The sequence below is a fragment of the Rhinatrema bivittatum genome, chromosome 9, assembly GCF_901001135.1.
Source record: "Rhinatrema bivittatum chromosome 9, aRhiBiv1.1, whole genome shotgun sequence".
NCBI lineage: Eukaryota > Metazoa > Chordata > Amphibia > Gymnophiona > Rhinatrematidae > Rhinatrema > Rhinatrema bivittatum.
Window position 1 is genome coordinate 1,701,782 of NC_042623.1, and position 16,687 is coordinate 1,718,468.

At 41.7% G+C, this 16,687-nt stretch overlaps 1 protein-coding gene across 4 annotated transcripts in view; it reads right to left on the reverse strand.

The window, feature by feature from the left end:
- HGF (hepatocyte growth factor) overlaps window positions 1-16,687 on the reverse strand; it is a 212,316-nt gene that overhangs the window by 67,401 nt on the left and 128,228 nt on the right. For all 4 annotated transcript variants that reach the window (XM_029616760.1, XM_029616759.1, XM_029616762.1 and 1 more), the window contains one exon: window positions 15,626-15,759. In XM_029616760.1, coding sequence (XP_029472620.1) covers window positions 15,626-15,759 — 134 coding nt within the window. The remainder of the gene's footprint in view (window positions 1-15,625; window positions 15,760-16,687) is intronic.

Sequence of the window (16,687 nt, forward strand, 5' to 3'; positions counted from 1 at the left end):
TTGGTTAGATTTGCCTTCTTTTTCCTCTATAATCCTGCAGATCTTGCAGGCTCTGAGACAATGGAAGTCATTGCTGATACTGTGACTCATCACCACAATCACATAATTCTGGGTGAGTTTAATGTCCATGAGGACAACCCGTGTGTCCCTTACACATTAGCTTTCTTTCTCTAATGTCTGACTGAAGGCTCCCCCAATGGATTAATTGCCCTACAAATGAGGCAGCCTATATGTTAGAGCTCATTTTTTCCTTTCAAAATACCCCGCTTGTCTCTTTAACTTTCCCATTGTCTGACCACTCATTGATCTCTTTCTGTCTAAGAAGCCTATCCTTTCTAGAAACTATTAACACTAAACATAGAAACATAGAAATGACGGCAGAAGAAGACCAAATGGCCCATCCAGTCTGCCCAGCAAGCTTCCCTCATTTCTTCTCCCATACTTATCTGTTTCTCTTAGCTCTTGGTTCTAATTCCCTTCCACCCCCGCCATTAATGTAGAGAGCGGTGGAGGGGCTGCATCCAAGTGAAATATCTAGCTTGATTAGTTAGAGGTAGTAGGGGTAGTAACCGCCGCAATAAGCAAGCTACACCCATGCTTATTTGTTTTTACCCAGATTATGTTATACAGCCCTTATTGGTTGTTTATCTTCTCCCCTGCCGTTGAAGCAGGGAGCTATGCTGGATATGCGTGAGGTATCAGTTTTTTTCTTCTCCCCTGCTGTTGAAGCAGAGAGCTATGCTGGATATGCATCGAAAGTGAAGTATCAGGCACATTTGGTTTGGGGTAGTAACCGCCGTAACAAGCCAGCTACTCCCCGCTTTGTGAGTGTGAATCCTTTTTTCTTCTCCCCTGCCATTGAAGTTATGCTGGATATGCGTGAAGTATCAGTTTTTTTTCTCCCCTGCCGTTTAAGCAGAGAGCTCTGCTGGATGTGTGAAGTAACAGTTTTTCTTTTCCCCTGCTGTTGAAGCAGAGAACTATGCTGGATATGCATTGAAAGTGAAGTATAAGAATGGAGTGATCAAGCTAGTTGAAAGGCATCAGGAATAGAGGAAGGTGGAGGTAGTAATTTGGATATTTGGTTTGGGGTAGTAACCGCCGTAACAAGCCAGCTACTCCCCTCTTTGTGAGTGCAAATCCTTTTTTCCACATTTCCTCTTGCTGTTGAAGCTTAGAGTGATGTTGGAGTCACAGTAACCATGTGTATGTTTATTGAATAAGGGTATTGTCTCCAGGCAGTAGCCATCATTCTGGCGAGTCACCCACTCTTCATTGGCGGCCTCTTGACTTTATGGATCCACAGTGTTTATCCCACGCCCCTTTGAAGTCCTTCACAGTTCTGGTCTTCACCACTTCCTCCGGAAGGGCATTCCAGGCATCCACCACCCTCTCCGTGAAGAAATGACGTTTTTTGACGATTTAAAACAATCGTCAGATATATTTTAAATCGTCAAAAATCGTTAGAGCCGCGATACAATAACAATTCCCCCGATTTATCGTCAAAAACTCGTAAATCGGGGGAGGGGGGAGGGCGGGAAAACCGGCACCCTAAAACCCACCCCGACACTTTAAAATAAATCCCCCACCCTCCCGAAGCCCCGCAAAATGTTTTAAATTACTTGGGGTCCAGTGGGGGGGTCCCGGCGCGATCTCCCGCTCTTGGTCCACGGCTACGTTAATAGAAATGGCGCCGGTGGCCCTTTGCCCTTACCATATGACAGGGCAAAGGTAGCGCCGGCGCCATTTTGGTTCCTGTCACTCGACGTCACGAGTGCAGGAGATCGCTCCCGGACCCCCGCTGGACCCCCAGGGACTTTTGGCCAGCTTGGGGGGGCCTCCTGACCCCCACAAGACTTGCCAAAAGTCCAGCGGGGGTCCAGGAGCGACCTCCTGCACCCGGGCCGTATTGCCAATATTCAAAATGGCACCGGCGCTACTTTTGCCCTCACTATGTCAACATACTGAGGGCAAAAGTAGCACCGGCGCCATTTTGAATATTGGCAATACGGCCAGCGCTACTTTTGCCCTCACTATGTCGACATATTGAGGGCAAAATTAACGCCGGCGCCATTTTGAATATTGGCAATACGGCCTGCGTGCAGGAGGTCGCTCCCGGACCCCCGCTGGACTTTTGGCAAGTCTTGTGGGGGTCAGAAGGCCCCCCCAAGCTGGCCAAATGTCCATGGGGGTCCAGCGGGGGTCCGGGAGCGATCTCCTGCACTCGTGACGTCGGGTGACAGGAATCAAAATGGCGCCGGCGCTACCTTTGCCCTGTCATATGGTAAGGGCAAAGGGCCACCGGCGCCATTTCTTTTAACGCAGCCGTGGCCCGAGAGCGGGAGATCGCGCCGGGACCCCCCCCACTGGACCCCAGGTAATTTAAAACATTTTGGGGGGCTTCGGGAGGGTGGGGGATTTATTTTAAAGGGTCGGGTGGGTTTTAGGGTGCTGGTTTTCCCGCCCTCCCCCCTCCCCCGATTTACGAGTTTTTGACGATAAATCGGGGGAATTGTTATTGTATCGCGGCTCTAACGATTTTTGACGATTTAAAATATATCTGACGATTGCTTTAAATCATCAAAAAACGATTCACATCCCTACTTCCCATCAGTGATTCAACAAAGTGAGAGAAAGGCAAAGAACAAACAACTAACAGTGAGGAAGAGCTTTTTGAGGACACCCATCTGGAGTCTTCACCCCTGGGGAGAGAGAGGATTGTGACTTTCTGTGCTGAGACTATGATTTCCATTTTACAGCTCCTGTCCACCTGGGGGCTCCACTTAGCCAAGCCCTGGAGGGTGGATGTTTCCCTGGCTCTGGGAATCGAGACCCTGCACAGACAGAGGCAAAAGACTAAAGAGTAAAGCTGTGGTGCTGAGTACTGAGGTTTTGTGCCATATTTCATCTGATTACCCTTCAGTAAAGTGTTTATTTTTGGTCACTAAATCAATGGCTCCAGTGTATTATCTGGCACTTACCGCACACACAGGGAAGGATAATTGCCCCTCTCCCAGAGAATCAGAGATACAAGAAGTCACTCCTGTCACTCTGGGCCCTGAAAGAGAAATCTTTCCCCCTACCAACAAAAGAATCCAGACCCTGGGGGTAAGAGACTGTGACTAGCTAGCCACGTGTGGTTCCAGCCCCAAAGAGACTCTGAATTATTTTATGGCCCCATTAGAGTGCAATCAGCACCCCAGGTTGGGGGTTATAGATACATCTGTCATCTAAGATCACCTTTGGATCCTCGCATTTCTCATAGCAAAAATCAACCAGCATAGCTCTCTCATCTGGGTCTTCCTTGTTCTCAGTTACGTTTACAACTTCTGCAGAATAAGGCAGCTAAAGTCATTTCGGATTTAGGAAATATGATCATGTAACTCCACTTTTGCAATCATTACTTTGGTTTCAGGTCCTTTATTGCATCTGTTTAAAATTGTTTTTCAGGCTTTTCACTTTCGAATCCCTTTCTACCTGGCTGTTCCCTGTACTCCTGCTCTTCTCAGAAACGTTTCCTTCAGCTTTTCCCACCATCAGTTCTCAGATTAGAAGGTACCTGAGAAGCCTCTTTCAGTTATCAGGATCCAGAAATTGGAAATGCCCTTCCAGCAGACATGAACCCCACATCACAACTAGCATATTGATAACACTATGTATGATAAATTTACCCGTAAAAGTACTTTCAGTACACTCGGTCATGACACACTTCTCTAAAAATTATTTTGTCTAATGATATATTGTAACCGAACCTTTGACAGCACCTGTTAGATTGTACTGTAGTACACTTTTACCTACATTAAATATGTGCCTACATGTAAACCTGTTCGAATGTACTATAGTACACTTTTACCTACATTAAATATGTGCCTACATGTAAACCTGTTCGAATGTACTATAGTACACTTTTACCTACATTAAATACGTGCCTACATGTAAACCGTTGCAATGGTATATAACTTAGCGACGGTATAGAAAAGATTTTAAATAAATAAATAAAATACAATTTGGGCTTTCTAAAATTCAGGAAGGCCATGAAAGCAAGGTTCTTTACTCGGGCATTTAATTGCTGATCCCCACCAGTATACAACCTCAGAGGCTAATGTTCAAAACGATTTACACACTTAAAACTGTGTAAATGCACTTTACCTATGGAAGTGAGCTTTGGAAAATTGCTACAATATATTCCATTGAATTGTCCATACGTTTTACTTGTTTAAAGTGCACCTAATGTAGAAAATGATTATTACATTCACGTGCAGATTTGACCATTTCAAGTTTTGCAGTTAAGAACATAAGAACATAAGAAAATGCCATACTGGGTCAGACCAAGGGTCCATCAAGCCCAGCATCCTGTTTCCAACAGAGGCCGAACCAGGCCATAAGAACCTGGCAAGTACCCAAAAACTAAGTCTATTCCATGTTACCATTGCTAATGGCAGTGGCTATTCTCTAAGTTGTTTGTTTTTAATTTGGTGCTGTTTTATTTGATGTTATTTATTTTTGCTTTGTCTATCCTATGCCTAATTTTACTGTTACCACTTCATGCTATTTTATAATGTTTTAATCATGGATGTTTTATCAATGTTAATTTGCTTGGATAATTTTTTTTTACAAGCAGTATATAAAATAGTAATAAATGAAAAAATGAAATGAAATATAACAGAATGCATCTGATGAAGTGGCCTCTATTCTCAATAAATTGGTTAGTCTATAAGGTACTATCTGCATTGTGTCATAACAGCATGCAGTTAATGAACATGAAAACCAGATGTGGATGATAACTGCTTCTTATTTATTTATCTGATTTTTGGCACTTCAAAGTGGATTACATTCAAGTATTGTAGGTATTTCCCTTTCCCTAGAGGGCTTACAATCTGAGGTCAGTTTTGAAATGAGTGTGCATGCACCCCTACATGCACGTATCAGTGTGCAAGCGAGGATGTGCTGGAATTTTTAACTGCATACACTCTTGCATGCATATGTTTTAAAATGCACTACTCCTAATTGTAAGAGGTTACTTGAGCACAGCTAACACATGTGTGTCTTCCATAGGATCTTGTCAGCTTTTATGCACGTATGTAAGCGAATTTGAAAACATGATCGCACAAAGCACATTCCCAGTTTTGCAATTAGTCCACCAATTTGTCCAGTTAATAGCGAGATCTTTCAGACCCCCTCTGGTTCTTCATCCTGCACACCCCCCAGTTGATCCAGACCCCTCACCCTGTTCCATAAGCCCTAAAACTTGAGATCTACAGACTTGCTTCTCATCAGGAGCAGCAGTAAAGTTACGCAGATATCTAGCGTACGCGTGCTGCAGGTTCCATTTTTAAAATGTGGAGTTATGCGCGTAAGTCTTGGCCACACTGAAGAACGCCCAAGCCCCACCCCTTTTCTGCCCCCTTATTCCTTACACTCACACGAGTAAATATGCGCATACTTTGCAGCTTTTTAAAATCCGTGTTGTTCGCGGGCAGCCCAAATATATACATATATGGTCATTTTTACACAAAAACACTCTTAAAATTGACCTGTTAGTTTGTACCGATGTAATAGAGGGTGAACTGACTTGCCTAAGGTTATAAGGAAAACCCTGGTCTGTAGCCTACTGTTCTAACCACTAGGTTACTCCTTCACAATTTAGAGGGATCTAAGCTCTAAACTTAGCTTGCAGGCTGAGGAAGTTCTGCATGCGTACAGAATAGCATTATATTAGAGTTTTTGATTGTATATTGTATAGACAATATACCCAAGGAAAACATAACATTCATCTCAGGACACCTTTTAAGACACTTCTTCTCTGAAAGAAGTGAACTTCATAGAGACTAGGAGAAAAGTGTTCTCTTGTGAGTATAAGAGGCTCTCTGGAGTTCAGAAAAATGTTGATGATTATGGGGTATAGGAGGATGGTGGCTAAGAAGACTGGAGGACCAGAAATTGTTTTTAATTGTGATAGTGAATGCTCCAGTTGTGCCGATGTTTATGTTGTAACATTATGTTAGTTTTATTTAGTTTTTATGTATTGTAACGTGATGCTTTAATTTTGTACATCAGTTTGGGAGATTTATTGAAATCTATAAAAAGATTAACACATATTTTTAAATAAATAAAAAAGCATGGTTTTGTACTTTAGCTATTAATGAAATGTCCTAATGTCATTATAGTGGATCTGCATTATATTTGGGTCTCAATCTTTGATTCTTAAAAATATGCCATACTTAGATATTAAATTGAAGGTACTGTCTTGATAGGATTAGGACTGATGGTAATAGCTTTCTCAACAACTTCCAGTTTGGCCTCAGAGCAGCTTACAATACCAAGATCCTTCATATTTCCAACTTTGAAGTATTTCAATATGGTTTTGATTCTGGCATTATTTCTTTCTGGTGCTTTTGGACATCACTTCTGCCTGTGATACTATAAACCACGGATGGCAAACTCAAGTCCTCCAGTGCCACAAACAGCCCAGGTTTTCAGGATATCCACAATGAATATGCATGAGATATATTTGCATACAATGGAGGCAGTGCATGCAAAACACACATTGCCACCTGTTCTTGTGGCCAGTTAAGCTTAAAAATTTAAAGTTAGCAATATCATAGTTTCCTTTCTTGGTGATATTCTTCTGCATTTCTGTATTGCACACTTTGGAATCTCTCTATTTTTCCAAGTATTGATATTGCAAGTCTGTTTAAGTAGTGGTGTTTATTAATTTAAAAAAGGCTGATATCTACAAGAGTGTAATAATTGTGGTGCTTATGTCCCAAGGCTTGACTTTCGGAGACGTCCAAATTACTTTCGGCTGTCTGAAAGAGGAATTGCTCAAGTTCCAGAAAACCTTCCCTCCCAGGCAGAATCCAGACTATCTCCCTCAGCTCCCACAGAGGATTCAGAAACCCATGAATACATGTTTTTTCAATGGGCTCTGGTAGAACCAGATATGTGACTATAAGACACCCAATTTCCCTAACTGTGCAGTATCTTGAATATCCAACCCCATGCCACAGAGAAGTCTGACCTCCAGGATTCAGAAACCCAGGAATAAATGGATTACAGTGGGCTCTTGTAGAATAAAGCCTATGATGAAAAGACACCCAGTCTCCCCACTATTACTCTTATATGATACATTTTCTACATTGGATTATGAAAAAGCTCCAGGAATAGAAAATGAGGTGATATCTGAAAGGGATGTAGTCACCCTGTGTACCCAGAAACCCCTAAACATTATCAAAGGTCATAAAAGGAAGCTGCTTCTGCTGGTAGACTCTGTCATCAGAGGAACCAATTTGGGTGATCATTTTGATGGAGACACAACAGTTAAATGCCTTCCAGGTTTCTCAGCTAGTAGAAATGCCAACCAGATAGTCAATGCAATTACAGAATAAAGTATAGAATCAAGGCGTTAAAAAACATGAACACATTACTCCCATCCTTATTTCCCTACACTGGTTACCTATTAAATAATGTATAGAATATAAAACCCTGAATATCACACACAAATTAATACATATAGATCAACTAAACTGGTCAATTATTAATCTCATTCCTCACATGACTCAATGAAACCTACTTTCAAACAACAAGGGCTTTCACATCTCTGGATTCAAATGTACATCTTTAATGTATATGTATTCTTGTCCCAGGCATAGACACAATACTCAGCTGCAGCATACACAAGTGTGTGGTGGAGGAAGGTAGGATAATAGTCTGCTTCCCAATCTCTGCATCAAGTTGATCCGGGCTGCTGTTTTATTAGCTTCCGAGTTTGGAGTTCTGGAAAATGGCAAGTGAATTCCATCAAGCCCAACGGTGAGACCAACTGACTTTTTGAATGAATGAGATTGAATATCCAATGTTGTGGTTCTGTCCTTAGCTAGAGCAATAGAAACAACTGGACAGATTGTTACTATGGCAGAAGAAAGAAATAGAACTTTGCCTCAAAGCAAACTGAGAGAAGGATAATTTGTTCATCGAATGAGCAAAAGGACTCTAAATCCAAGGCATCGGAACCTGATCTTCATTTCAATAGGCTCCAACTGAGGGAGCCCCAGGCTAGATTTGATGGTCTGGAACCACAGCGAGAAACTGGACTGGTTTCACAGAGAAATGTTTCCTATTGGAGACGATACATGTTTTTCCATTGCAACAAGAACTTTTTTTCTGTTCGTTGCATGGAGTGTAATTTCATCAGTACTCAAGACATGACCTTCAAAGGTGGAGGTGATTCTAATTACTCTATACTTGGCCCAGTCAACTGTTTCTCAGTTTAGCGGATCCTCCTATAATAAGTCTGTTCTGTCTACACCAACAAAGCCTCATAGGATGGCATCCAGACTTTTTTTTTTTTTCATCTAAAGTTTATGGTCTGGGAAGAGACAGGTGGTGGTTTCCAAAATGGTAGCTTTACTTCTTAAATCCAAGATGTTAAATTTTGCATCATATTCTTAGAAATGCCAAGTTTTGTTTTATTCTGATAACTAATTTTAATTTTTATATTTATCAAGAGACTTCACGGCCTACTTTAGACCTGAATCCAAGTCAAGACACTCTTCCATACTCTGAATGTTGAGAGTGCTAAAATATTACTTGGACAGAACAAAAGGCTTTCAAAGTCAGGTCATCTCTTCATGTTGGGTGTGACCAGTATGATTGTCTTTCTTTAAGACCATTCTATTCCAGATGGATCAGGTGCCAGAATTAGTCAAGCTATGACCACGTGTCTCAGAAAAAAACCCAGAAGCATCCCAAGCAGATTTGCAAGAGGGCAACTTGCACACCTTTTTCTATTCACTACAGGCTGAATTAATTGAATCTCTGATGTATCCTTTCACAGGAAAGTAATCCAGGTAGTTCTATTAACCACCTATTTGTGTCTGTTATCCAGGCTGATGAGGTGAACTACAGTAGCACAGAAAATTTGACTAACTTAGATCAATTCCTGCTATAGTCTCTGCAGCAGTCTTGGCAGTTGCCACTGCCATTAGCAATGACAACATGGAATAGACTTAGTTTTTCGGTACTTGCCAGGTTCTTATGGCCTGGATTGGCCACTGTTGGAAACAGGATGCTGGGCTTGATGGACCCTTGGTCTGACCCAGTATGGCATTTTCTTATGTTCTTATGTTCTGAGAATTCCCCCTGTCCGATCAGCTCAACTATCAACAACCCGTGAAAAAGCATTCTCCATCGCCTGCCCTAAATTATGGAACTCAATCCCATGGGAACTTAGAATGCAATCCAACTTAAAAACATTTAAAAAGGATCTGAAAACGTGGCTTTTCTTCAAAGCTTACAATGACACCCAAACTCTCACAACAATACCTCAGCAACTGAACTCCCAAATGAACTTTAACTTGCTCAGTTTCCATGGACAACAATACTCCGAACCACCTCCAGCTGATAACTCATATGTTCCCTTAGCTTGTTAACTTCCACATTATTACATCGCCCCTCTTTACCTTACCTGCTGTACTTTAACCTGACTGTATCTATTCCCACCCTGGCTCTATACATCTACCCTACCTCTACCCTGATGATGTTGCCTATACTTAGATCCCCCTTTATGAAAATATGTAACCTTTTTATCCCCTGTTGAAATATGTAAACCGTTGTGATGGCATTACCAAATGATGGTATATAACACACTCACACATACTATTCATTACACGGTTAAGGTTTTGTTAATTGTTAAATTTGTTAAATATAATTATTATTACTTTCAATGTTCATTGTAATAAGGTTAAATAGTTGTAATAAGGTTCAATGGCTGATTGTTATTGTTCAATGTTCCATGTAAAAAAAAACCCTGGTCTAACCTCCCAGACCAGGGCAACCTTTTCGTTACTTGTAAACCGGATTGATTTGTATTGTATACAGGAATTCCGGTATATAAAAATTAAAAATAAATAAATAAATAAATATAAAACTCAATAAATAAATAAATACAATAAGTGTCAATGTTATCATCCATCTGGGGACCAATGACCTTGCTAGACATGGTATCCTTGCAGTATAGAAAGATTTCCAAACCCTAGGGATGAAGATTAGACATATGGCAAAGACCATTTCCTTTTCAGAAGTATTACCTGTTCATAAAAAGGGGAAGGAAAGGCTCTGCTATATAGATAAATTCAATGTTTGGATCAAAGCTTGGTGTAAATCAAGTGGTTTTGGTTACATTGGTAGACAGAGAAGTGTGGATCAGTAAAAGGTTATACTGTAAGGATGGTCTATATTTGTCTTTGGCCAGAAAGAGGATGCTAAGTGAGAAATTCAGAGCATGTATTATGAGGCATTTAAACTAGAATACAGGGATGGCAGGAGGTGGTCAATGAAATTTCTCTGTCACCCCCAAGCAATATAAGAATTGGGAGAAGACAACAAAGTCAATCAGCTCAAAATAGCAGAAAAAGTGACTAAGAAGAGCAGCAATCCTAGGGAGATGAGTTGGAAAGCTATGACTACAAATACTCGAGTCTGGGCAATAAAATCCTAGACCTGCAAGCCTTAATGATGGAAGTAGACTTGGACAGTTGCTGTTACAGAGACCTAGTTCACTGAGTCTCATGATTGAGATACGGCCATACCGGGCTATAATTTGTTAAGGAAGGACAGAGAGGACAGAAAAGGGGTAGAAATAGCTCTTTATGTCAAAAACAATATCCAAGCAACTAAACTGCAAGGAATGTGGGGTAGAGAAGAAGGATTATGGGCCATCATAAAAAAAGATGATACATCCATTTTTACTGGGGTGGTTTACAGGCCTCTGATTCAAATGGAAGAACTAGACAGAGATCTGGACAAATACATTCAGAGGGTGGGAAACAAGGGAGAGGTGTTGATTGTTGGAGATTTTAATCTGCAGAATATAGACTAGAGAATCTCTTCTGCAGAATCTACCAGAAGTAGAGAGATAGTGGATGCCCTTCAAGTGACTCTGTTCAAACAAATGGTAATGGAACCATGAGGGAGGGAGTTATACTGGACCTAGTGCTCACTAACGGGGATAATGTCTCTAATGTCTGGGTAGGTGCCCACCTGAACACCAATGATCATCAAACAGTATGGATTGATATTGCAAATAGGATACAGAGAGGACACATGAAGACCCGAGTTTGAATTTTAAAAATATGGACTTTGTTGAAATGGGGACGTACTTGGAGGTAGAACTAGAAGACTGGGAGAAAATGAGAGAGGTGGAGCAACAGTGGACCAAACTAAAAGGAGCAATTACAAAGGCAAAAGTAAAAAGTAAGAGAAATAAGAAATTGATCTGGTTCTCAATAAAATAAAGGCAAAAATAAAGAACAGTGTTCAAGAAATATAAAGGATCCTAAAAAGAGAACACAGGGAAGAATATCTGGTGAAACTGAGGGAGATGAAGAAAGTAATCAAGAAAGCAAAATGTTTGGCAGAAGAAAGGATTGCCAAAGAGGTAAAGCGAGGTGACAAAACATTCTTCAGATACACCAGAGAAAGGAGAAAGGTCTGAAGAGGGTTAGTGAAATTAAAAGGTGACAAAGATCAGTATCTGAAGAGAAATGAAGAAATGGTCAAAATATTAAAGAAATACTTCAGATTGGTGTTAACAAAAGAAGACCCTGGAGAAGGACCTTCATTAGTTGACAAGATTATGGATGGGGGTGGAATAGACAAAACTCTGCATACAGAAGAGAATGTATGGGAAGAGCTAGGAAAACTGAAAGTGGACCCATGGGGCTGGATGAGATTCATCCCAGGATACTGAGGGAGCTCAGAGATGAGCTGGCGGGTCCGCTGCATGATCTGTTCAAGAGATCCCTGGTAACTGGAGTGGTGCCACAAGACTGGAGAAGAACAGTAGTGGTCCTACTTTCCAAGAATGGGAGCAGAGAGGAGGCTGGAAACTACAGGCCAATCAGCCTCACCTCGATGGTGGGAAAATTGATGGAGACTCTGCTGAAGGAAAGGATAGTGAACCATCTACAATCCAGTGGGTTGCTCCTGTCAGACAAATCTGATAGATTTTTTTGATTGGGTGACTAGAGAAGAATGCTGGATTTTACTAAAGCTTTTGATACATTCCTACATAGGAGACTCGTGAACAATATGAGAAGCTTGGGAATGGATGCCAAGCTAGTAGTATGGATTGCAAACTGCTTGACTGATAGGAGACAGAGTGTAATGGTAAATGGAACCTACTCTGAAGAAAGAGCAGTGTTAAGTGGAATACTACAGGGATCGGTTTTGGGATCAGTTCTGTTCAATATCTTTATGAGTGACCTGGCAAAGGGATAGAAGGTAAAGTTTGTCTATTTGCTGATGCTGCTAAGATCTGCAACAGGGTGGACATGCCTGAAGGAGTAGAGAGAATGAAAAGTGATTTAGGAAAACTTGAAGAGTGGTCGAAGATTTGGCAGCTGGGATTCAATGCCAAGAAGTACAGAGTCATATATATGGGGTGCAGCAATCCGAAAGAGCTTTATGTGATGGGTGGTGAAAGACTAATGTACACGGACTGGTAGAGGGACCTTGGTGTAGTAGGGTCTAATGATCTGAAGGCAGTGAAGCAATGTGAGAAGGCAATACCTAAAGCCAGGAGAATGCTGGGCTGCATAGAGAAAGGAATAACCAGTAAGAAAAAAGTGATAATGCCCTTGAACAGGTCCTTGATGAGGCCTTACCTAGAGTACTGTGTTCAGTACTGGTGCCCATATCTCAAAATGGATAAAGACAGTATAGAGGTGGTCCAAAGAAAAGTGACCAAAATGGTGAGGGGTCTGTATTGGAAGACGTATGAGGAGAGGCTTAAGGATCTGAATATGTATACCCTGGAAGAGAGGAGGTGCAGGGGAGATATGATACCGACCTTCAGATATCTGAAAGGTTTTAATAATTCACAATCGTCAAATCGTAGAACTAGAGGTCATGAAATGAAACTCCAGGGAGGACAACTCAGAACCAATGTAAGGAAATATTTCTTCATGGAGAGAGCTGTGAATGCCTGGAATGCCCTTCTGGAGGAGGTGGTGAAGATGAAAACAGTGAAGGAATTCAAAGGGGCATGGGATAAACACTGTGGATTCCTAAAGGCTAGAGGATGAAAATAAAGAAAAGAGTGCATGGGGGTAACTGGGGGTAACTTGCTGGTATGGCAGTTGCAACCTTTAACAAATAAGAGGGGTCATTTTCCAACTTGCATTATGGCGTTTTCGCATGTGTTAAGGTGTTTTTGCATGCGAAAAACATCTTAATGCATGCAAAAAGCACCATAACGCATTGTGTGATGCTAATTTTGAAAAGGGGAGGGATTGAAACAGAGTCGGGGACAGGAATTTTATAAAAGTGGGCTGACTTCACAAAGTGCGAAGCCATAACACATAATATTGCACAGTTTTTACTCCAAAAATAATTACACATTTTTCATTGGCATTAAGCTGTGCGGTATAATAGAATATGCCCATAATGCAAATTGCAATTTTTCACAAATTCTGTTTTGGGCATTTTTAGGCTGGAGATGGGACTGAGATCGGGTGGGGGGAGGGAGAGAGAGAGAGAGTGCATCTGGGGGTGGCATCATAGTAAGCAGCTATTTATGCTACTATAGGAGGCCCACCTAGTAACTTGAGGTGAGCTTTAGGTATTAGTGTAGGGGTTAAGGGCCACTTTGACATGCAGAGTGAGACATACGAACAGAATATTGCACTCTTGTGAAGATTTGATGTCTTTCAGAGTGTGGAAACTCACCCAAAGATGAGATTTGTACAATGTTCTCTCAACCTAGCTTGATGGACTCTCTACCTGGGTAATATCAAGCTAGATTGAGAGAACATTGTATAAATCTCATCATTGCGTGAGTTTCCACACTCTGAAAGACATCAAATCTTCACAAGAGTGCAATATAAGAACATAAGAACATAAGAAAATGCCATACTGGGTCAGACCAAGGGTCCATCAAGCCCAGCATCCTGTTTCCAACAGTGGCCAATCCAGGCCATAAGAACCTGGCAAGTACCCAAAAACTAAGTCTATTCCATGTAACCATTGCTAATGGCAGTGGCTATTCTCTAAGTGAACTTAATAGCAGGTAATGGACTTCTCCTCCAAGAACTTATCCAATCCTTTTTTAAACACAGCTATACTAACTGCACAGCTATACTAACTGCACGAACTGCACGAACCACATATTCTGTTCGTATGTCTCACTCTGCATGTCAAAGTGGCCCTTAACCCCTACACTAATACCTAAACCTCACCTCAAGTTACTAGGTGGGCCTCCTATAGTGGCATGAATAGCTAACTACTACAAGGGCCTTATAGATAGTCTGTCTGTCTGTCCCTCCACTAATTGTGATTTTACCCTGAAAAGTTAGGTATTACCATAAAGTGTGCTATGTGAAGTGCTAAGATAACACATATTGTGATAAATAGGCTATTGCCATAAAACATGCCCCTGTTGCATGCAATATTTTGATGAATCTAGCCCAAGGCTTGATACTATTAATGCAGCTCCATCATTGCTCTCTGCTGATAAGCACAAGGGTAACCTGCACAATGCAGCAGATATGAGTATAAGCTTGCTGGGTGGATCATTTGGTCCTTTTCTGCCATCATTTCTATGTTTCTATGAGAAAATGTGAATAGGCTATTTACTCTTTCAGACAATACAAGGACTAGGGGGCACTCCATGAAGTTAGCATGTGGCACATTTAAAACTAATCATCAAAAATTCTTTTTCACTCAGTGTACAATTAAATTCTGGAATTCACTGCCAGAGGATGTGGTTAAGGCAGTAAGTATAGCTGGGTTTTGAAAGATTTGGATAAGTTCCTAGAGGAGAAGTCCATTAACTGCTATTAATCAAGTTGACTTAGGGGCAGATTTTCAAAGCCCTAAGCGCACTGTGCCTATTTTTAAAAGGCCCGGCAGCGCACATAAAGCCCCGGGACGCGTGTAAGTCTCGGGGCTTGGAGAAATGGGCAGTCCGGAGGTGGGGCATGGGTGGGGTGGGGCGGTCCAGGGCGGGGGCATGGCCAGAGGCCTCTCCACGGCCGCTGGGCTGGGGGATCGCGCGCTGGCAGTTTGGCCAGCGCAGGCATAACTTGTGAAATAAAGGTATGTTTTGGTTTTTTCGGGCTGGGGGGCGGGACAGGGAGGGGAAGGTGGGGGGAAGGAAAGGGGAAAGCCAGCGGGTCTTCCCGAGGGCTCGGCGCGTGCATGGTGCACTAGTGTGCACCCCCTTGCACACGCCGACCCCGGATTTTATAACATGTGCGTATTATAAAATTGGGCGTAGATTTGTGCGCGCCGGATAGTGTGCACAAATGTAGGCCGCGTGCGTACTTTTTAAAATCTTCCCCTTAGGGAATAGCCACTGCTCGTTGGCAGCATTAGTAGCCTGGGATCTATCTAATGTTTGGGTACTTGCCAGGTACTTGTGACCTGGATTGGCCACTGTTGGACACAGGATGCTGGGCTTGATGGACCCTTGGTCTGACCCAGTGTGGTAACTTCTTATGTTCACAAGGTTTTGGTTTGATGTGTGACATCTAAACGTCCGGTTAGTTATTAACAGCCAGAGAAGAGCCATAACTGCCTGACTCTGAAGTTGTAGACTTGTAAAACAAGAAAGTTTAGAGCTTACATTGTGAAATGGCACAGTAGTCCCAGGGGATCATTGGGTTTTCGGTGTAGCACCATGGGCCATGTATATCATTATCAGGATTTCGGCAGTAATTGTTCTCCAATATGCTCTGATCTGGATTCCTGAAAGTATGCCTAGAAAAACATGTAAAATATGTTTATTTTATGGTTTTACTTCATTTTGCTTGAATATGCACCCAAAGGATTCTTCTTTCAAAAGTTTGCTCTTAGAGCGCAGTTAATCAATACATTGTAAAGTAGTAGGGTTGTGCTTTCATTTCAATTACATTTCAAAGTTCAATCTGTTTTGAAAATGAAAGAAAAATGAATTAAATTCTATTTGGTTTTCATTTTCTTGTGTTCTCTAGCTCAGTAGCCAGTAACCAGCCTGAGCCTCCACCAAAAATCCCCCAAAACCTTACACCACTAAAAGTCACAAACCAAGCGCCCCCCCTCCCTGGAAACCCTACCCAAATTTTACCCCAGCTGTGGGGTCTCCAAAATCTACGTAGGACAAGAGTGATCTCCGGTGGCTCCTGTATTTCAGCATAGCACTAGCCAGGCCTGAGGCCGGCCATACTCCAGTGCATACCAGCCCATTCTGATATCTGGACCGGTGAGGCAGGAGGGACTGAGGATTGCTCCTGCCCCTTTTGGACTCTGCAGATATCGGTGAGAGGGACCTGGACCCAATGCCATTTTCTGATGTTTTTTCCTCATTTTGTAATTTTTTATTTTAAATAAACAAAATGAAACAAACAAACAAGAGAAAATAAAAATAACTAGGGATAATGACATGAAAAGAAAAACCGTGGAAACATTTGATATGCGCCCCCCTGTACAATAGCAATGGTCGGCATACCTGGCGTATCTGCATGTTTGTCATCAAGGCTGACTTTTTACAATTTTTAATACACAAAGGTGGTCTACTATTCTATGGGGAAGAGATCTGAATTAGCAAATACAAAAAAACTACCACCAAAATATATTCACAACATATAAATGATTTATAATAAATCACTGTGGAATGTGTGTTCATGCAAGACTAAAATAATATAAAACA